This window comes from Glycine soja, chromosome 12 (genome assembly GCF_004193775.1).
Source record: "Glycine soja cultivar W05 chromosome 12, ASM419377v2, whole genome shotgun sequence".
NCBI lineage: Eukaryota > Viridiplantae > Streptophyta > Magnoliopsida > Fabales > Fabaceae > Glycine > Glycine soja.
In genome coordinates this window covers 1,493,828-1,516,921 of record NC_041013.1, presented here as the reverse complement: position 1 = coordinate 1,516,921, position 23,094 = coordinate 1,493,828, and the positions used below count along the sequence as shown (strand labels likewise).

The 23,094-nt window shown below is 31.6% G+C and overlaps 2 protein-coding genes across 3 annotated transcripts; both read left to right on the top strand.

Moving 5' to 3' along the window:
* Window positions 1-4,594: 4,594 nt before the first annotated feature.
* LOC114380465 lies at window positions 4,595-11,368 on the top strand. Of its 2 annotated transcripts, none has more exons than XM_028339538.1 (10): window positions 4,595-5,660; window positions 5,900-6,036; window positions 6,160-6,222; window positions 6,323-6,409; window positions 6,601-6,766; window positions 7,123-7,312; window positions 8,393-9,225; window positions 9,759-10,367; window positions 10,474-10,539; window positions 11,046-11,368. In XM_028339538.1, the coding sequence occupies exons 1-10, from the start codon at window positions 5,103-5,105 to the stop codon at window positions 11,154-11,156; spliced, it is 2,820 nt and encodes a 939-aa protein (XP_028195339.1). In that variant the 5' UTR covers window positions 4,595-5,102; the 3' UTR covers window positions 11,157-11,368. The 2 variants fall into 2 exon arrangements, with proteins under 2 accessions (XP_028195339.1, XP_028195341.1); XM_028339540.1 differs by having other exon boundaries at window positions 5,558-5,660; window positions 5,897-6,036.
* Window positions 11,369-15,911: 4,543 nt separating this feature from the next.
* On the top strand, window positions 15,912-18,936 carry LOC114380262 (30S ribosomal protein S9, mitochondrial-like). Its single transcript, XM_028339266.1, has 4 exons — window positions 15,912-16,749; window positions 17,236-17,676; window positions 18,236-18,316; window positions 18,531-18,936. Exons 1-4 carry the CDS (start codon window positions 16,125-16,127, stop codon window positions 18,620-18,622), a joined length of 1,239 nt encoding a protein of 412 aa, XP_028195067.1. The 5' UTR covers window positions 15,912-16,124; the 3' UTR covers window positions 18,623-18,936.
* Window positions 18,937-23,094: the final 4,158 nt, after the last annotated feature.

The window sequence follows — 23,094 nt, the reverse complement described above, 5'->3', positions numbered from 1 at the left end:
TTATTGTTGGCAATTTAATTACTCGCGTTTCTTGTAGCGTCCTGCGCAACTAAACATTTATTCATGCAGTGAGTATAATTAACAAATTAACTAATGGTCTATCGAAACTTAAAATGGACTAATTGTCAACTAATCGACTAGGCCCTCCTACTCTATTAGGATTGGAGTGTTGATGAATTATCTTATTTTACTAATTTTATAGATGTAGTTTTTTTTAAATGTAATTGTTATCTTTATTTATAAAAGGAAGGAAGTCTGGAATCCTTGTCCGCCCACACTGTGGTTAAATTTGTAAATATATTTTAATAACAATAGCACTAAAAGAAAGTTAACAAATGAAATAAATTAGTTATAAATTATCAATTTGTATCCTCAACCAAGTCCAAATTCCAAAGCTTTATTTGTATAGAAAAATGAGAGATCACTTATATTTATTTAAATGCACACCATGTTTAATTAGCATTTATTATCACCGGTCAATCAAAAGCCATAATTTGAAATATGGAAATTATCACCGGTCAATGAAAATACATAATAGTATTAAATATGAAAATAAAATGATAACAGTATAAATTATATTCTCCAGAAAAATGAGGGTCGCATTGAAATAACAAGCAATTAAAGGCAAGGTAAATATTAATATAATCAACATTGAATTAGCCTTTAATTACTATTACCGGGACAATGAAAAGCCATAGTTTTCAGCATGACAACCGTAAATCGACATTTAATTTCCCCCTATTATTATTCTTATAAATTGACATTCAATTCATGGTGTTTTTTTAATTATCTGAGAGCAAGCCAACCAGCAATTTCTTACGTATATGAAGGCATAGTGCTTTTTTACATATCTGAGAGCAAGATACACTAATTCTGCTGCAATTTCAATAAAGTTTTGCTTCTTCCTTTTTTGTCTTTTCCAATTACATGCTTTCAAATGCAGTTACTATCATCTGCCTTTTCTTGTTTTTTCAAGAGTTACATTTTTTGTTCTTTCAAATTTGAAACAAAAATACTGTAAAAAAAGATAATATTATTATGAAAACCCTCTTCAGTTTCTTGTTTTTAAATGCGTTTTGTGCTCTAAATTTAAAAGTCTTTTCAGCAGTGTTTTCAAATCCAGTGACCTTTGGATTTTTAATTTAATTCTTATTTCTTGCAATTTTTTAGTCCATTTTTTAAAATGAATATCCTGAACTAAATTGTTGCAGGATTTTATCTTCTTCAAGTGTGACCCATTTCTGCTGGAGTGTAGAGGTATGTCGTTCATTACTATAATTTATGTTGTTATATTTAAATTACATTAATTCATGAAAGGTGACGTGTATATATTTATATATATTGATTTATTACATTTTTCTATAAAAATTAAAGTCAATAATCATGCACTATTTGTTTTTGTACAGATTCAAAATGGCTCCGAAAATTACATTTATTATGATGAGTTTGCACCTGGAAAGATTGACTAGAAGATACATGATCGTGTTATTATACTTTGGAAAGCTCCTAAATTCAACAATCCTCTTATCCTTCCTTCATTACTTTTCAAGAGTTGAATTTTTAATAAAAAATTATTCTTATTTATCTTTCATTTTCAAAGTTCAAGATAACATTAGTTTTTTGTTGTCAATTATCCCCTTATTCCGATTAATTATTTTACATTTTTTTATAAAAGTAAACTTCAACGAAAAATAAATTAGTTATTGGTCAAATATGTAGTGGTGTATGTACACATTTCTAGCTTGTTTTCCCAATAATTGTTTATTGCCAACAAAAAAGAATTAATGATAATATATGCTGCGAATCTAAATTTAGAAGGAAAAGTTGGTTACATAGACAGAGAGAAATTAAACTAACGGATAGAGAGAAATTAATGAAAAGGCGACCAATAGGAAAACAAATTATAATTACTTACTGAGAGAGAAAGAAATGGCAGCCAATAGTAATTGACTTTGTTGGTTGGAGTGAAAGAATCTTAAACGACTGTTATAAATGAACAAAGGGAGTAACAAATAGTGTTGAGTTGCTTTTGGTGGATGAATCGTGTTACATCATAGAAAAATTGAGTCTCTTGCACGATAATGGAAGATACAAGACAAATAGACATAAATACCTAGCTATTGTTGATAAATTGAATGATTATTTGTTGCATTGATTCTTTGTGATGCTAAAACTTTTAAGTTGTGATAGTCTTTGCTCAGTGAATGAAATATTGATAAGCTATATGATCTTTATATATTGGAATGTTGTTAAATGTCAATATTGGAATGTTGTTAATGTTAAGGGATATTGATCAATCTTTTGGTTATGGGATGGTACTCGACTTATTACTCGGTACTTGACTTATAATTACTCAAATTAGTAGTTATGTGATGAAGCAGTATTGGACATAAGGTTTATATTCTAAGATTGTCATTGACTTCATTTGCTCACAAGATTTCCTTTAAATTTCAACGTAAATAATTTCATGTTGTTTCTTTTGAAATGTCAATAAGAGTTAAGAAAATCTCTCAGACATGTTGTCATCTATCATTTACAATATGTTACAGTTGTATATTATTATTTTATGGGTTACTTTACGAGTTGGTTTGAAGATACTAAAAGAATTCAAATGTTTATAAGGTTTTGAGAATTTGAGATTGTTAAGATATATATACTTAATCTATCATATAATTTGTAGTTGATATTATATCATTGTTATTAAAAATATTTCAATTGTTTTTTAAATTTCCATTGATTTTTCATTCCCATATTATCATATTTTTCTTTCAAGTGTATCGCACGGGTCCGTTATGTATTTTTTCTTTAAATATAATTAAAGTTTCATGCACGTAGCATGCATGATAAAGATATGTGTTAAATATTAGTATATTTATTTGATTCAGATAAAAAAATACTTGCAATGATCTAAATTTTATTTATCTGATTTGTCTCAAAATTAATTAATTTTGACATGTTTGAATTTTAAAAATTAGAACTAATACATTTTGAAAATTGAGTATCGGTTATACTTCCAGTCATTTTAATTAAACCTAACTTTCTGTATTTTTTAAATTATATTCCCTCCAATTTTCTTTTATAAGTAAAAAGGAGTTTATTTTTTTTCAAATATAAACAAAATTTAACAACTTTTGTTTTATTTAATGAAACTATTTTCAAAATATCCTTAATTTAATACGAGATTTGTGCTTGATATCAAAATTTTTTAAAAATAATTTAAAATAACACAATTTAATGATATTAATTAATTTTTTTAATAAATGTGAAATCAATTTTTTGTCTTTCTTATAATTAAGAACACATATATATATAATTTAAATAATTTTTGTAATTAAATATAATCTCCTATCATAGTTTAAATTATTTATTAAAAGTTTAAAATATAATTTATATGTTAAAAATATATATTTGTTATGAATTTGAATTATATTATAAGTCATATATTATCATATAAAATAAACATTTGTCATCTAACTTACTCATGATAAAATACTAGTTATAATAATAATAATCGATTATTAATCTCTCAAAATATTTCCGACCACAGAGTGAAAAGACGCACCTTGTAATGACAATTTCTTACACAAGAGAATGTAAAAGGGAAGATGTTTCTTATGTAAATGTGACCAAGTCAGCGCCCTCATATTTAGAAGATCATGATAAACAATTAGCACGTTATGTTGTAAAAGGAAAAAGGGGGCTCTTTCATGATCCTCTTCAAATACGGTCTTTTGAGTTTTTCTGTTTTAAAAAGAAAAAAGAAATAATTTATAACTGGACGTTTGTAGACATTATTCCTCATGTGACAGTGATGGAATTACGAACGCAACAGGCAACAACTACTTCAGCACCGTTCTCCACGGTTTCACTATTTTTAAATCAAATTTATAGGCATCTATATGATGTTATTACTTATTACCATGAATTATTTTTTAATGATGATATTAGTGTAGATCATTTACCATCCTTGCTTATGATAATTTTTTGTCAGAAAATCTGAGTAATCAATTTTAGTAAGATCTTTGCTCGTAATTATGTTTTTTATTTATTTATAAGATTTGAATTTAATATTTTACTTGACATATCGAGTTTAGTAACACTATGAACACGATTTACTGGTTCTTTATGATGTAAAAGTGTAGAGCAAAATTAACTTAATTTTTCTTACTACCTGTAAAATCAAAAGTACATTATGTACGTTGTTTATAAATGCCTTAGTTAGGCCAACCACTTCCAAATGCTGATGTGTTACATGTCTTTCAAGAGAAAATCAATGCTATCTGAGGTCATACTTGTATCTCTCGCTCTCACAAACCCGTGAGATACGAAACTTGCTTGTAGCATTTTCTAATCATATAGTCAAAGTGCAACATAATATTAGAGCCATTGGTTGGTGGCTTCTGATCATCCAATGACAGTTACCACATATCACTATATTATTCACAAGTAGTTGGTTGCAGCATCTTTGTCACGGTATTGGAATATGTATTCCTATTAGTAAAAGTCGACGCTAGAATCTTATTAACATTTCTTTACAAACACAAACCAACAATTTATCAAAATCTGTCTCCTAAACATTACTATGATGATAAAATCAAGGGCGGGAAGTAATCTTAATTTGGTCAGATAAAGCAGCTTCTTAGAACCCATGAGGACTCTACTTAATTACCTCTATGATGTAGAAAGAAAAGTAACACGGTAGTTAAATCTCTGTTTGAAAAACAGGTTGTTTGTTTCATGTTATTTTATCAGATATTTAACTTCAAAGTTGACGAAAACATAAGCCATCTAAGGTAGTTGTAATCTGAGAATCAATACCTGCTGCCTGCTACTACATGGTACCCCACAAAATACCTTCCCTTCTTTTCATCACTGCCCCTACGTATATTCATATCTAAAATAGTGAATTCCCTTTTACTAGAAAAAACCATTTATCCAATAAATTTGAGCTTTTTGATCAGATGATCGAAGCCTTTATATCCATGGCCCATATGGGGTACCCTCGTATGGCACACACCTACCAAGTACCAAGAGTGTCCTTAGAATAACCTGCAAATCCTGAATTTTTGGAGTTTCTGTTTTATCTGGTTCTCCATGCCACCATGTCAATGTTCCATTTGATATGTGGCATCTGGGGGCTCTTGTCTTTGAGCTTTTGTACTGTTGTGGGCTGTGCTTCATGCTGTCCATATCAGTTTTTTCAGCAAAGCAATAGAAGGTTTGAGCAGAAAACTGATAGGTTTTGGAAGTTCAGTGAAGAAGCTGATAGATGGGTTGAAGTGCAACTGCCTTGTGATCTGATATCTGGTGGTGATAGTGAGTGTGGTAAAGTGAAGAACAGAAGGGAAGAAAGTTTGGATCAAGAACATGGATTTGATGACAAAAAGAAGAGGCTGGACAGAAAGGATGGTAAAATAGGAGTATTGGGGCCCTTCGATGTGGTTCTGATGCCTCTGAGAAAGAGAATTTCATTGACCAAAATGTCTGAGACATCTGTGTGGGTCACTGGTGAAAGTGGCTCTATCTATGAGAGGTTTTGGAATGGATTAGAATGGGTGTTTGCCCCTCATGACTTGCCAATATCAGCAGGACGTGCAGTTGCAGTTTTTATCATCAATCAGATGATTCTTGCTCTATCTGAATCAGGGAATCTGTATCAGGTTACAAATATCCGTTCTCTAAATTCCATTTCATTCAGAATATCCACTCTTCTATTCAGATACATAAACAATACATGCATATAGCTTGGCAACTTGGCATGCAATTTAAATCAGTCACTATATGACCTCTCCCCCCCCCCAAAAAAAAAAAAAAAAAAGAAATTGGTATTCTGAAAGTTGTTGGAACTGCAACAATACCTTTGTTGTTCGTGTCTAGTGATTATGTTTTTTTTTAGTAGATGCATCTGCAACTTGGTGAAACTTCACAGCCAGTTTGGGTTGAATTCTCGGCTACACTCAATCAAATCAAAGATAATGATCAGGAGAAAAATTCTTTGATATTGATGAAGTCTGGTGTGGTGTCAGATGATGGGCAGTGAGTACACATTGAAATTTTAGTCTCTGAGATTAAACAGATTTATTTGAATCGGGTGATTACTGAAAGTCTGAAACCTATCAAGCTCTTAATGTCTCGTTTGTGTTGTTGGATTGTTCACAGAAGAGGTTATTTCTGTACAAAGAATGGAACACTGGTAGAAATTGATGTGGCTGAGTCTCCAAGGTAAAACTCAAGTTTTGGAGCACATACTTGTATTTAACAAGTTCAATCCTAAGCAAATATTACTAATTTCGGTCCCATTTTGCCCATATATATAGAACAGATGGACAAATCATGGCCAACCAGCTGGAGCAAATGTTGCAGCTATAGCTGCTGTTGCTTCTAAACGAAAAGTAGTATACACCATAAGGTGGGTGATATGTGTGTTACTTGAAACACGTTGACTCACAAATAAAACACTAAAGAAACTACAGAAAATAAAGTTAAAATGTATTTTATTTATTTATTTCATGGACCACATTGTTGTCTTTAATAAGTATCAAACGTCATTCTTCACCTTTTTGGAGTCTAACAGGTTTAACTAATGATGTGGTGATGTAGTTCTGCCGGAGATCTTTATGAATATGATAGAAAATCAAAACCATCGTGGAAGAAACACATATGGCAAGAAAAAAAAGCAAAAGTTTCACCTTTGATGCCATCTAAAGGGTGCATTTTACATGGATTGAGTGGTGATCATTCCGAATCTCTGTTTCTTTTAACCAAGGTACTGTTAATGAAAGTATTTTATGAACATATCTGCAAATATCAGAATATGAATGCAAATCTTTTTGAGCTCAGTAAAGGGAAGTAATCAGGAAGCTAGTCGTGAATGATCACTCTCAAGTTGATAGTTCAATGAAATGTTTTCAAAGAAAAAAGTGATCGAGGGAGAAACTATATTTTTATCAAAATTACCTATATAGAGTAAAACCGTTGTTCCAATAAACTTTGTATATCATTTAAGCATGTATAATGTGGCAAAACGTAGAATTTGATCTTAATGAAGCCATTTAAGAATTTATTTCTGTGATCCTGTCTTGGACACTATTTATTTTTCAGAGATATTTGATAATTGTACAGGAAGGTACTTTGGTGGAGAGAAGATTACATCAAAGAAAGTGGAAATGGGTAGTCCATGGAAGTCCTGAACATCAAACTTTGACGTCCATCACACCACCTTTGCAAGATGAATCATGGGAAACATTCATTTCTTTATTTTTTACTTCTTCAGCCGGATCTGTTTTTGAATATCAAATGCCAAAACAATTAGGTCAGTCATCCAATTGTGCTAAATCTATTTAAATTTATCCATTGTTAATATTTGCTTTTATGATGATATACCTTGGCTTTCACTGCATATGAACTTTACTATTAGGGATTTTCAGTTTCGTTCTTTATCTATCAATAGTTCAATACATAAAAGGAGTTTGAGACATAATGTTCCGATTTTCTCCTGTTATAATTAAATTCTTTCTTGATTTGGACTCCACACTAGTCCCTAGTCCCTACATCTATATATTGATCTCAATAACTAAGAAAACATAATAGCTATCACCAAAACCGATCTTCCATCAGAAACTTGATTCCAAACCTAAGGAAGTAAATAAGAGACAGCATGTAGTGGAAATGTTTCACGGGGATAGGGAACAAGTTCCTGAATACAGATTAAAAGAGTAAGGAAAAAGATACTAGCGCCATAGGGGAATACAGGTTACTAACAACAGTAGATTACTCTTTAAATAGTTAAATAACTAAAAACTAAAATTGGCAAATGGGTTATTATTTAACTAAAATTTTATTTATGTATGATCAAAGTGAAAAACTGAAATCTCAAGAGTTAGTATAGGCAAATGTAAAGGTTACTGAAATATTGCATCTCTTTTACTAAATACAACTATCATTGCCTGGCTCTGCCATATTTACTTGTGTCTCTTGCATAGTGTATCCACACTCCAGTTGTTTGATAGTTAAAAACCAAGAGTAATAAATTAATAGTTAACTCTTATATAGTCAAATCCTTATCATAATTCTTAGTCTGTCAATAACTTGAAAGCTTATTGCAGCATATACACAAGCAGCACAAAAGACTAACAAGATTATTTGAGGATCAGATTCTTTACTTCAACATCAGTAAACACTGTTCTTGATATTTCCTACTCACAAGAAAAATTAATATTTGAAATATATTCTCTCATTGAAAGCCGTATATGCAGAATAAAGTTATGGAAGAGGAATATTGGAATAAGATATAGAATACTATCTCTGTATGATTCAAACTACTCATGTACCAACAATAGAGTTTACAATATGAATTCCAAATTCTAGACTCTGAATTCTCTCATGAAAACAGGCACTGCGCTGAATAATCAGTTTCCAGAAGCATGGGGAAGTCATGAACATCCCTTACATGCAAAAGCAGCAAGAGATATAGCTGGCTTACCATTACAAGTTGGGAGGATACTGTTTGCACTAGATGATGGTAGACTTGCAGAATTGCATCTAGCAGGACTAGGTGGTGAAAATTCAGGACCATCTGTTCCACAAAACTTTCGAAGGAAAGCATCAACTAAATATGTTTGGACTATATTAGATGTGCCAGAGAGTGAAGGATGGAATGCAGAATATTGCACAGAAGAACGTGGCCCCCGGAATTGCATGACAGGAACAAAAGATGAGTCAAATGATTCAGGAATAAGTTCAGTAACAGGCAGGAGAAAGCAAAGCCAAGCACAGAATTATTACTTGCCTCTAGGCACAGGTGGTGAACCGAATAGATCTTCAGAAGAATACAATCTTCCGGATGACTGGATTAGTAATAACTTCCGCTTAAGATTGTTGTATGAAGGCAAGTCATTCTTCTTAATAACGAATGATGGTTGGGTTTTCGAATATGTTTGTATTGAGAATGTATGGGTATGGTTGAGGCATGATAGCTCCTCAACTATGAATGGTATAGTGGGGAGCTATAATGGAAGTTTATTCATGGCTGATACATTTGGGAGTTTGTTCCTTAGAGAATGGAGTGATAATGAGATAGCATGGAGGAATTGCACTGCTATGAGGAAAGGAAGAAGTATTGTTGCAGGTCAACCATGGGATAGATTACCAGGTAAAGCAAGGAGGGCTACAACTGAAGATTCAATCTTCTTTGTGAGCAAAAATGGAAGATTACTGCAGTTCATGGTAGGTAAACAGTAACACAATTTCTCAAACTAAAATATAAGGTATGAGATGATAATATATGTGTGACCTATCCACTTTTTTGTTGCTTAGAAGTTAGAATACTTAAGAGACAAGGCTTGATAAAAGAGGCTGAAGTGTGAAGGAATAACACTTCAAAAAGCTTAAGGTGTTAGGTAAAGACACATCAATGATTTTATGCCTCTTAACCAAAAGATTATAGAACTTCCTTAATTTCTGCAGTTTGTATCTTAAACATTGGTAATTCTGCCCTTTGAACCTTTAAGAACTTGTATTTCCTGAAGTTTGTCACTTTACATTACAAAGCAACTGGCATAAATGAATTAATTAAACGTAGTCATATTTATCTCATCAACTTCATGTATTCATACATACATACATTTAATTGAATAAAACGTTTTATTTATCACATACACATGGATAAAGTATTAAAATTTTCAGTGAATAAACTCTTTAGACATCAAATACTGCTACACAAGCTAGACATGAAATAAATATTTGCATGTTCTACCCAGGTTTACATGAGGAAGTTTAAATGGAAAGACTGCAAAAATCCTCAAAATGTTAAAGTTGCAAGTATAGTTGACCAAGAATTGTTCAGGGAAAATATAGTCTTTGTCATTGGAAGAAATGGTCGGCTATATCAGTATAACAAAGTGACTGATCTGTGGCATGAGCATTACCAATCTCAACATTTGATTCTATCACAGTTTCCTGGAACAGTTATTAGACCATCAACAAAATCACTCTCAGGCTCTCTCTTCATGCTTTCAAGAGAAGGTGGTCTTGTTGAGTACCAGTGGACTACATGGTATGGATGGAACTGGGTAGAACATGGAACACCCTATAAAGGTGTAAAACTGGTTGGTTCACCTGGTCCTAGCTTTGAAGGCAATCAACTACTTTTAATTGGTTCAGATGGAAAAGTATACCTAAGATACCTAGACAAAGATGCATGGAAGTGGAAGGATTGTAGTTTCCCCTCTATGGGAAATAAAATTGTTGAAACACATAGTGGAGGAATCAATGAGGAGAAACCAGTTCGGATCGATGAAAATTGTGCATCTGGCTTAAATAAGGACCAAGATAACCTTGCTGACCTTAACTTAAATTGTGAACCAAAGGTAAATATTAGTCTCTAGTTACTTGTTGGTTAAAAATTACATAATTCTATTTTGAAATTAAAAAAAATAATGACAGAGAATTGACTTTGAATCTTATGCAACACAGGTGGCATCCACAAGACCAATTCCATTTTCTGAAGGTTCTGTCATATTTGAGCTCAGAGATGGCAGGGTAAGAACCTTAGCTCACTGAGATTCCATTTATCTGATTTTAAACTCTTACTATAAGTTTATAACCAAATAATCCATTCTTTGAAAAGTAATATTTTTTTAGGATGGATGTGGTCATGTGGATCCGATCCAGATATCAAACATTAAATCTTCTACTTAATCTCAAGTGAGCTTAAATTTAATTAAATCTTTTTGCTGTTAGTGCTATAAAGATTCAGGTCTATGCATTTTAAGTTCTCATTTGTCAAACTTCTTTGATCATTGTCTGTTGGGAGCTTTCCACTACAAAACAGAAATAATAGCTAATAGCCTAATACTATAACCAGTTTGATAACATGTACCATACAATATAAATGGACTGCTTGAATTTTACCTCTTTTGGCAATGCCCTTTTCAAATTTGCTAATTTAACTCTGCCAGAAGAAAAGATACTGAAAAGGTGTTGTGGTATGGTGATGAATTTGATTTACTAAACAGTTGCATTGCTAACATCATCACTTATGGCAGTTGGCAGAATTACAACTTGTAGAGGAGACAGAATGGGCTTGGTCACGGATCATTGGCACACCAAACAGTTTATGCTTGGAAAATTATTGGATTGCACTAGCATCGTCATAATATTGTCTGCAATCTCTCACATGCCAGAAGCACTTGAGGTACAGACACACATTCTAGTTAATAACTTACCTCTTCCAGAGGCTGAAATAGGTATTAGTGTTCAGCTAAAATGCCCGGGGAGATGAGCCGTCTGTAACAAACATGTAAAAAAATACAAAAATCAAATAGATAATATATAAATTGCATGTTTAGATTAATTTGTTTTAGAGAAATAATTATGTTTTTAAACTTAAAATTTATAAATATTTTAAACTTAGTAATTTATAGATAAATAATTCCAAAGGGTTCCTGTTTCTAAAAGACAAATAGGTGTACATTAAGTCAAACATTAGGTCTGCACAACGAATGATGTGTGAGAGATTTTATACTTAAATATTCTTATACTTTTTTTCACTTTCACATGTCTTAAGCAAAAGATGTTCCAATACTCTCTGCAGAGATCAAGAAATCACAGCATTAATTTAATTTTTAATGCTTTACATAACTAATATATTAAATAGAACTTTTAAAACTTAGTATTTATTTGTATCAAAATAAAATTATTAAAGATCTTATTCTTTTTATGACTCAACATGCACACTTTACCCACTTTGTTAAATTTATAATCTAAAATACAATTGCACATATTATAACAAGGAAGTGAGCGCAACCCTATCATCACCTATTACCTGTTATCAACATTTCCTATATATTATAGGCATACTACAACAAAATTACGTACTTTATAGCCGAAGTTATAAACACTCAGATTTTGGTATGAATTTTAGCATTCTTGTAAAGTATTATACACAAAAAAAAAATATTGGTTTTTTTTAACCCTCGTGATAGATATATATATATATATATATATATATATATATCACTTTTGTTAGTCCTCCATGTTATGATTTGCTAATATACACGCTCCTCTTTTAGTTTTATTCATAAACATCCTAATCTTGTCCGGATAAATGATAAATGATGAAAACAAGGAAAATTAAAAGGAAAAGGAAAAACACAAAATAAAATGTTGAAGATAAATAAAATTAAAAAGTAAGAGAAAGAATACAAAAAAAAAACAAAAAAAATCATCTATCTTTTTTCTTGGAATTTGATAAAAAAAACATATTTTATTAAATAAAAGAGACATAATGTAGCACATGTCAAAGCCAGACCATAACAATAATATAGTTTAAAAAAGAAAAACTAGTATCTTAAATCATTTACAGTATCAAATCACCATCCCAATCACATCACCACTTCATTATTCAACAAAGATACACAAAAAGTCACCAAAGCATCACCAACACCACCACCATTTCAATCAACAAATAATCACACCAGTGAAGTGTCCATCGTATAAAATCAATAGCATTCAGAAACTGCCATTTTGGTTGCTTCACACTCAATTCAACAAGGTACAAAATTGATTCATAACAAATCCCACATACATCAATTATACAAGCCTGTACCTATAAAACTATCTTCCTTTGTTTCACCCTACCAATTCGGAAATATTATAATAAATAATACTAATGATGATTACAATTATAATTATCATTAATTGTTATCACTAATGACAATACCAAAAATATTAATGACACGCTTAGTGGCAGGATAAACGATCTTACCACAAAAAAACACACACCAAACAAAAGCAGAAGACAAAAACGGTTCATCATTGTCCTTGATCTCGATTGTAAACATTTTCGATTCTGATTTGAAGGGCAAGGGTCCCACGGTGAAAAAACTCATTCGCCCATCTTAGGAGCGATTTCCGTCAAATTTAGGTTTCGTTCATCGTCTTTCAATGTTAAGATTTTGTACAAAAATCAGTCTCTACATAATAAAATTACTACCATAGGCATATTCTATCATATTCCATGTATCAGCCTTACATCCAAAAAATTGAAACAAAGAAAAAAAGGGAGTCAAATTGTTACCAATCTCAGTGACACCATCTTTAAGTTTTGTCAAGTGAGAAAATTGTTCATTTTGTTTTGAAATAATCAATTAAACAACAGTTATTTATATAAATAATTCACTTAAGTAACACAATATCAAGTTATTAGTTCTCATAGAAAAATTTGTAAAACAATGTTACTTAATTTTAAGCACTCATTTAAGTATTCGCATTGGAGATACTCTATGGTTTTTGACTACCTTGAGAAAAGTGCAAGTTAGCATCCCTCCCAAACAATTGGAAATACATGATGGGATTGAACTCATAGTTAAAGAATATTAGAATTTAGAATAATGCAATTTTCATCCCTTCATTTTCTAAGAGAATTTTTGTTTTTGATTCCAAGGTTTATGCACTGCACGTTGGCTTTTTGATTGGTACAAATAACATAAGTTGATCAGGTTTTTATTAGTAATTTTTCAATACATTTAGCCATCCTTTTCATAACAGTATAGCTGTGATAAAGTTTTGAACATTTTTCTTCCTTTACACGAATCGCTCTTAGAAGCTGGTTTGAGACTGAGAAAAACTTTCTGGGTCGAGCTATTGCTGCTTAATTTTTTTAATCTTCCTGTAACTTTGATGATTTTGTTCATTTTCATTTTATCCTTTTGAGGATTATTTTTTAATCAGGTTTTTTTGTGTTTTTCTCTGTTTACCTGGTTTGGCAATCAATAATCTATTTGTGCAGGGGTCAATGAATTTTGACACAGTAATCTCCACATTAGTGTATAGCCTTGTCATGCTTGAAGGCCACTGTTTAGGATCGTATAATATTATGTCGAATCTTCAAATCATCTCCTTCATTGTACTTAATAAGCAAATAACGTATATGACATAGAAAGGAACGTTTCCAAGTCTAAGAAGATAGAGTTGCTCTCATTTGGCTACATAGGTGAAGTGTCAGAATTGTTGTATAGCCTACAACAATCAAGTCATTTGGATAAGTTATGCATTTCCTTCCCACATAAAGTTTGGTTTGTAAATTGTTTGGACTTTGAAATGTTAAGAAATTGAAAACAAATCATATAAGACTATTCATTGGACTAACTCTTGCATAAAAAAAATAGTAGTTAATCTTTTTGTTTAGATTCATCTTGATCTTTTATTTATTAAATTTAGTTTAATTTAATCCTTCTAAAAAATGATCATTTTCAATTTTACAATTTTAGGATATAATTTTAATTTTTTTTACTGTTTAAAACGTGAAACTTGTTTAATTAGATTCACTTCGATGATAATTATGATGATCATATTCGAACAAAAATATCATAAATATGACAAACAATCACATAAAAAACGAATCTTACAAATAATTAAATCTAATATTAGATGTTTAAATATTTTTAACTACTCGTTAGATTATCTATTAATGTAATTTTTATCATGTTGGTGATCTTTTTTATTTTAATATTAATTGGAATCCATTGTTTCATGTAAATGAATATAATAAGATAAATTTTGTGTCTTTAATTTGTTAAAAAATTCAAAATCGTATCTTAAAATTGAAAACAATACTTTTTTCAAGTGGATCAAATCCACCGGTGAAAAATTTTCTTAATGAGAACAAAAAGATTATAATATATTTATTATAAAAAATTACAAAATTTTACAAGACACACAATGTTATGAAAAAAAATATAAATATTTAAGCTCTTATCTATTACCATTCACCTCTATGTATTTTTTTTATTTTAAAAATGTTGTATGATTTTTTATTGTCATCACTATAAAAAAAAATTAAGAACATAATTGATAAAATAGTGTCAAATTATTTTCTCTTTTATCTATTATAACATTTTACATCAATTAATTAAGAAAATCATTTTATGGGGAAAACACTGTTTTTTATGGAACAAAAGTAAAAATTATCAAATATATTAAGTATAAAAATTTATCTTGTAGGACAAATGCCCCCACAGGCCTAGATGTGCATCCGCTCTTATATATGTTCTCCTTTATGCATAGCATAATGATACTTGCTGGTGGATGTATTTTAAACTTTTAATCTAACAAATTTTACATCTCGAATTAATTAAAAAAATTAAAATCATATCTTAAAATTAAAAATGATCATTTTTTTATAATAACCAAATAAACAGTGAGTATACACATGTGTTTATACAATATCATATCATGATAGTTATTGGCATGTACAATAAGCGTAAAATTTTTTCACTTGTATTTTTTTGTTTTTTTTCTTTGTTTTCTTATCTCCGTACATCATAAAAAAATGTTTAAATAACTTTTTGATTCTTATGAAATATGCTTTTTTTTATTTCAGTTTAAATAATCATTTAGTCTTTTAAATATTTAAAGTTTTTAGTTTTAATTCTCCTTGTCTTTTAAATAATAAAATAACAATCACATCCATAACTTATTAATATGTCATCATCAAGTTTGATAACGTAAGCATGTGTAAATTTTTTATATTGAACTATATCTTTAAATTTTTCATCAAAACTAATATGACATCGTTAACTTACACATCATTTAACATTTAATGCTATTACTAGACAGTAGGAATTAAAATACTAAAATATTTTTTTTAAAATAATTAAAAAAATCCCTATTTTATAAGAATAAAAAGATTATTTAAGTCTAAAAAAACTTATTTACGTTTACTACAGGCGCTTATTCACGTTTATTTAATTCTTAAACTTTTTGTTTAATTTACTATATATTATTTGGCATTTATTTATTTGCATGTATTTTTTATATTTTTAATAAACCTTTTTTTAACAAAAATGCTTTTTAATAAACATTTTCAACCCTTCTTTGAACAAGAAAGAAATTAAATCACTTTTACTATTTCGTTAAACGACGACGCTTTGGTCCGTGGTTGTGTAAACCTAATCCCGAGCTTAGTAGCTTCTGCAGTCCCTCCCTGTTACGTAGTCACTTACTCTCCATAACCACCGATCGCCACCGTCAACTCTCCGGCGACTCTCTTCTCTCGCAATGCACCAATGAATTACACTATCTTCGTTCTGTAAATCAACTTCACAGTCACTGGTTCGATCACCATGCTCTCTCGTTTAATTCCCAAACCCTCTCATCTCCGTCGCTTTCTCTCTATTCCGTTGAAACCGTCCCACACGGCTGTGAATCCCTTCTTCACCGTCGTCGTTCCCAAACACTTCTCCACCAACCGTGGCGGCGGCAACGACGGCGATGGCAAGGACCCCTTTTCCTCCCGCGTGTGGAAGGATTTCCGGGAGACCGAGGAGAAGCTTGACGCGTTCTTCGAGGAGGAGGAGGAGTGCGGGAGCCTCGCCGGAATGAACGACGACGGAAGCAGTGGTGGGAGGAGAAGGGAGGAGCGGGGGTGGCTGCAAGAGGAAGAACAGGGGTGGTTGCAAGAGAAGGGTTTGGATGATGCAGATGAAGATGCTATATTTAAAGGGATCGACGAGGAAAGCGGAGACGCCGGTGGTGGTGGTGGTTTTGATGAGAGCAATTTTGGAGTGAGAGCAGGAGAGGACTTCAAACCTTGGAGCATGAAGGGGGAGGAGGACGACAAAAAGGATGTGTTTGATTTCAAAGAGGATGTGGGGCATGAAGGGAACTTCACTGCTTTGGATATTAATCCTAAAGTCGATGTTGAACAGCTTGAGAAGGAAGAACAAGCTCTCACTGCTGTTGTCAAAGGTTAGCCTTTAAGTTTAACCTTTTTTTTTATTTGTCAATAACAATAGCAATATAGTTCTTGTAAGGTTTGAACTGAGATCATCATATATCACTGGTTTCTATGGATTTAATGTTTAGAGTTTAATAGGCTTGCGTTGGTTTAAGAAACTTTACATTGTCAGCCGATCAGAAATTGTTGAGGTAGTTATGGTTGAAGTTAATACACTTATCATACATGGTGTGGTTTTGTGATTGGATGATAGTGTCCTACACTATCGATGCATATATTATTTATTCATGGCATTTTGAGTATGTTATATTTTGAACAACCATGTTGTTTTAGTTTTTACGGTGCCAGGTTCTGATATGTTGGTCTTACTAGCCAAGAGTATACTCAGGATGTTTCTGTGTGTGGATAATGTACTGTGTAATGATGTGTATGTTTGTTCACTTACAGTTTAGACCTCTATCAAGGTAAGTGATGTTATTTTTCTATTGCCATTGCAGGCCCAAAACGTGCATTTGGTGATTTGATTGCTGCTTCTGGAATCACGGATGAGATGCTTGACAGTTTGATTGCGTTGAAAGACTTTGATGGGGTTCATGGGTTGCCCCCTCTTAGTGTAATTGAAGACATGAGGTATGAGAAGAATACTAGAAAATCCACTAGAGGTGAAATGGAGCGTCTGAAGCAAGAGGAAGCTGCTAAAGCTAGAGTGAAGCAGGTTGATGATAAAGGACGTGCTTATGGAACAGGAAGAAGAAAATGCAGTGTTGCCCGTGTCTGGGTTCAGCCTGGTAATGGTCAATTTACTGTTAATGATAAAGAGTTTGATGTCTATTTTCCAATGCTTGAGCATCGTGCTACTCTCCTTCGACCTTTCTCCGAGACAAAGACTTTGGGGCTCTGGGATGTCGATTGTACTGTGAAAGGAGGTGGTGTGTCAGGTGAGTTAATTGCTTTTAGTTAGCTTTTATATTTGAATTCCCACGATTAGTATCAGATTCTTTCATTATATGATAATCGTATTTTTTTTTATTTGAAGAATTTCTAGTTTCAGTTTGCAAATGCCTGTTAGAGTTTGTGGAATATCTGGTGTCCTGTCCACTTCTAACATATAGGTCATGCCACTCTTGAAGCATATTTCATGCATGCTTGATGCTTATAATAATATTGTTTTGACATTTTCAAATACATACTTTACCGTTACATTTTCATTTCCTTTTGCCTTTATCTTTTCTGGTTTCGTTTAGGGAAAATTGCATTCTGCTTTAATTTGGCCTTTTAGCTAATCACCACCCACACTTTTAAGTTTGACTATTAAATGCTTGAACTTTAATATATCTCCCAATAGACATTTCTATTCAACTTCTCCTTCCAATCATACACTGAAGAAATTGTGCACAGTGGAAGTTCAACAGAATCACCTACTGGATAACTTGTCAAAGTTCAATTCTTTAGCTATAATTCATATCCGTATCAATGAAATGTGTTTTGTGACAACAGGGCAAGTTGGAGCTATACGATTGGGGATCAGCAAGGCTTTGCAAAACTGGGAACCAGATTTGCGGCCTGCACTTAGAAATGGTATAGCCTTTTTGCCTTTTTTCTCCATTGATTTCCTTTGATACAATGTTTTTTTTCCATATCAATTTCTCTTATGAAACTCTTGATTAATCATTTCTCATATCAAACCTCCCTAGTGGGGATTCATGTTAATTAGTCCTTTACTTGTGGCTGGATTTTATATGTGCCGTGCTATGATGATTTACTAAGCTAGTTTTTCTTGAATCTTGATCAGCTGGTTTCCTGACAAGGGACTCACGAGTGGTAGAAAGGAAAAAGCCAGGAAAGGCCAAAGCAAGAAAAAGTTTCCAATGGGTCAAGCGTTGATACTACGAGCATCCTTTTTCTGGACAGCCATTTTTGTATGGAATATTAGGATTTCTCAATAACATCTTGAAATTTGTCTGTCTTGTACTGCATCACCTGTGATGTAATCAACATTTGAATTTCAATGACTCAACTGTAGAAAATTTTGTTCACGGATGTTAGGAATCATTCACTCTTTGGAGAGAGCTCCCGATTGCTATTTTCCCCTTATCCTTCCCATTGCATAATGAATGTTGTATTAAAACTTTAGTTGGTTATTGTAGGGAGATCTGTGTGGAATGTTATATCCGTTCAGCATAACTGTGTTTTTATTATTCACTCCTGCTCTTCTTGTATTGCTGTTCAAAATGGGACGAGGCAGCCGATATAAGTTGGTTTTCAAAAAATTCTTTACATGGGGACTACTAGCTTTCAGAGGTTCATAAGGTTTCAAATGTTAAAATCCATCTTACTACGATCAGGATTTTCCATCACAATTGCAATAATCACAATCATTGGATGAAAATTGTAGGGTCTATATTTTATCCCAATAAATCAAATTTAAAATTTATGAAATTTGAATAGTTCAATCTTTATCTAATGGTGATGATTAATGTGTGATTGTAGGAATTCTCTTTTCCATGATTGACAGTCACCTCAACTAATCATATAAGATTCTCATACATGTAACATATGGAGAGCATGATGATAAATGGGTCATAAGATCATACGGTGACATATAAGACGGCCTTAGAAATCCTGGGGTGACCTACATGATTATACAAGTTCTAAGTCATTTTTAAACATTCAATCAACCCAATTCATATCTTTGACAAATTTCATGTTTATATTTTCAAATTCAGCATTTATTTCATTAATTGGAAATTATACTCCAAGCTTTTACATATTTGGACAAATCAATTGCAAAAATCACATCTATACAACATCCATTTATTTTATGTTATTCATGTGATTTGTTTCACAAAATCTTCATGAATTTTCAACAATGTTATTTATGTGAATATCGACACATTCATATTATGTTTTCATTATATACTATTACTAGCTGACTAGTGGCAGTCACACACATATGTAAAATGATAGAAAGGGTGTATTTTTTTAAAAAAATTAACAAACAAAAATAAAATTTAAATTAATATTAAAAAATGAATAAGTTGTAAGTTACCCGACTTCTGAATTAAAAGTTATAAACTAAGTTATGATTTTAATTTATATTTTTTTATTGAAATTATAAAAAAATATGATTTTTATTTTTTTTAACAAAACTTTAAAGTTGTAAGGAAGTTTTTTTTTTTGTCTGTTCTGGTTTCGTTTTGGGCAAAACGTGCTCAAAAATGGGATGAGGTTTTAAAAAATAAGTGGGTGATGCTAGCTGCAACAGCTTTATTGCTTATGCACTTAGAATTTTTTGTTAATTCCAAAATTATCCTGCAACGAAGGTATACGAGTTTATGATTGATCCGTATGATTTGTACAAATGAACTTGATCTATAAATATAATTTAAACATACAGATCAAGTTGATCCGTATGACTCTTACGGATTAAGTTCAGCCATATGACTCATACGGATCAACATGATCCGTATGACTCATATGAATCAACTTGAGTGAAGGACATTTTTGTCCATTCACTTAAAATGTTGGGTGCACCAGGATGTACTTAGCATCATTCAAAACAAATTTACATAGGGACTAACTTTCTCAAATGTTAAAATCCATCTTACTCGATCAGGATTGTCTACATTTGCACTAATCACAATCATTGGATGAAAATTGTAGGGTTTATATTTTATCCTAGCAAATCAAATTTAAAATATATGAAATTTGAATAGTTCAATCTTTACCTAACGGTAATTATTCATGAATGTGAGATGATAGGACTTCTGTTTTCCATGGTTGACAATCACCTCAGCTAATCATATAAAACTCTCATCCATATAACATATGAAGAACTTGATAAAATAGGTGATAAGACTTGATAAATAGGTGATAAGACGATACAATGACATGTTATAAAACATTTTTAACAATCCTTGACCTACATGATTACACAAGTTCAATGTCGTTTTTAAATATTCAACCAATCAAATTCATATCTTTAACCAATTTCATGTATATATTTTCAAATTCAGCATTTGCTTTATTAGTTGGAAATTATACTCCAATCTTTTTTTACATATTTGGACAAATCAATTGCTAAAATCACATCTATACCACGTCGATTTCTCATCTCTTTCTAAAAATATGGTATGATCAACTTTAAAACAACTCACTGGTGTGTTTCCAATGTTACATCATGATCTTTAGGAGGCCTATAAACAAACACATATAACTACTGTGATTAAGTAAAAAGGACAAAAATAAGATAATCTTGAATAATAATTGTTTATGAAATTATCTCGAAAGTCGAAATTGGATGCACATGTATTATCAATTCTGCAGCACACATATGCTTCAATATACCCAAAAAAATGATATAGTTGTCTAACATCTGCACGTGACTTTATAAATAATTGGCATCACATGAAAATACTAACGACCTAGATTGGTTTTAAAATTCAGGGCATCGGAGCAGAAAGACTAAAAATACATCATCTAGCTAGGATGCACGTGAGACACATTATCTTGATGTTGGATATGTCATTCCTCCATCGAGATTGTAGAGACCTGAAATAGAAAGTTGAAGAAGATCATTTAAAATTACTAGAGTTTCTATCATACCCCTAAGACTAACTGATTATTGATTTGACAGTAAAATACAAGTAGAAGCCTATAATGCTTGATAAGTCTGAAGCTTGAAATAGTTAACTTTTTGGAAGCAATGTTCCTCCAAATAAAAATAGTTAACTTTGTTACCTAAAGCCTGAAATCAAGTGATTCTAATATGTTAAATCACTTTACAACAACGAAAAGACTTCAATTAATGAACAAGATATAGGCAAATGGCATTCTCGTTGGCATCAAAGTGAGAAGATTACAATTTTGCAATTTGATTGCAAAATCAATATATACACACAATTTTCTTTCTTTTCCAATGCTTTATACTTTGTTTTTCCTAACAGGCAAATGAAGCATAGCTCAATTTTCATTGGAAACACTAAAATTTTTTGCATTCCACTGTCAATAGATGAAATGTCAAGGTTCTGAAAGTGGTTACACTTAGTTTCCAACGGGCAAAACCAAGCTTTGACAATAATCATAGGAGTAGTAACGGCTCCCGAGGAGTTCTTCAATAACCAAACGGTTTAGGATTTTATTATCCCTGGTGTTATAGAGAACAACTTCAACGCCGCCACAGTTGTCCAGGATCGTGACATCCCCACTTTCAGATATGTACACAGGTTTTCTCCAACAAGAGTCACCCAAGCAATGACTTTTCACCTCTCAAATCATCGTAACCAAACCCAAACATGTGATGAAACTTTTTGGAAGAGCAAGGTAACCAAGAAGAAGCTTAGGAGATGATCCTTGTGGCCGGGTTCCAAACAAGAAACTGATATGAATATCTAGAGCAAGAATTACACAAGCAAACCAAGCCATTGCAGACATCCACGATTCATAGATCCTTGAATTGATTGAATCGGTGCCAAAAAGCATTGTGAATGGTGGATGAAGGGCTCTCCAGTAAACCAAACAGATATCACCTGTCTCTTTGTCGTGGAATGCACGGAATGTTAATAGGATATCGGTGTTTCTAGAGGACCTTTCAAGGTGCAATTTAATGAACGTAGGATTGAAAATAAGAGAATTCCAAGACTTGGAAACACACCTTAATCGCATCATAACCATCACGGGAACCCATGACAGGATTTCCATCGATAGTTCCTCACAGAGTACGGGACCATACATTTTTTTGAATGCTTATTCAAAATTCTTAAGCAAAAACCAACGAGCAACGTGCAAGTGTGGATTCTAATGTATTATACTTTAACCTAAGAACTTAAAAGATCATCCATCTATCCATAACTGTTACGATATAATAAGGGTTGGATACAGCTAATGTAATCAATCAAGAGATATGCATAAATTAATGATCGGACAATTACATACTTAACATTTGAAATTTGAATTGTAACCATGCTTCTAAATTTCAAAGAAAATTTTCAATAATAATATCATTTGTAATGATAATCAACAATCAACAAAAATCAAGAAGAATCTTTTAAATATGTTAGTTTTTATCTTCCAATAATTTTTCTAAAACTTAAATTAGATTAATTATTTATGTTTTATAATTCACAAATAAAATAATAATAAATATAATTTGAGAGCAATTTTATAATTTTAATATATTACATCAATCATGTTTGTACATCACACCGGACACCATACTAGATAACATTATATAAAAATATAATTTATGTTGAATTATATATATTTAACAAAGAAAATATTATTATACATAAAAACGTTATGCTTGTAATGAAAAGTTCATTTATCTATAAATAAATATCAAATGTCAAGGTAATTGT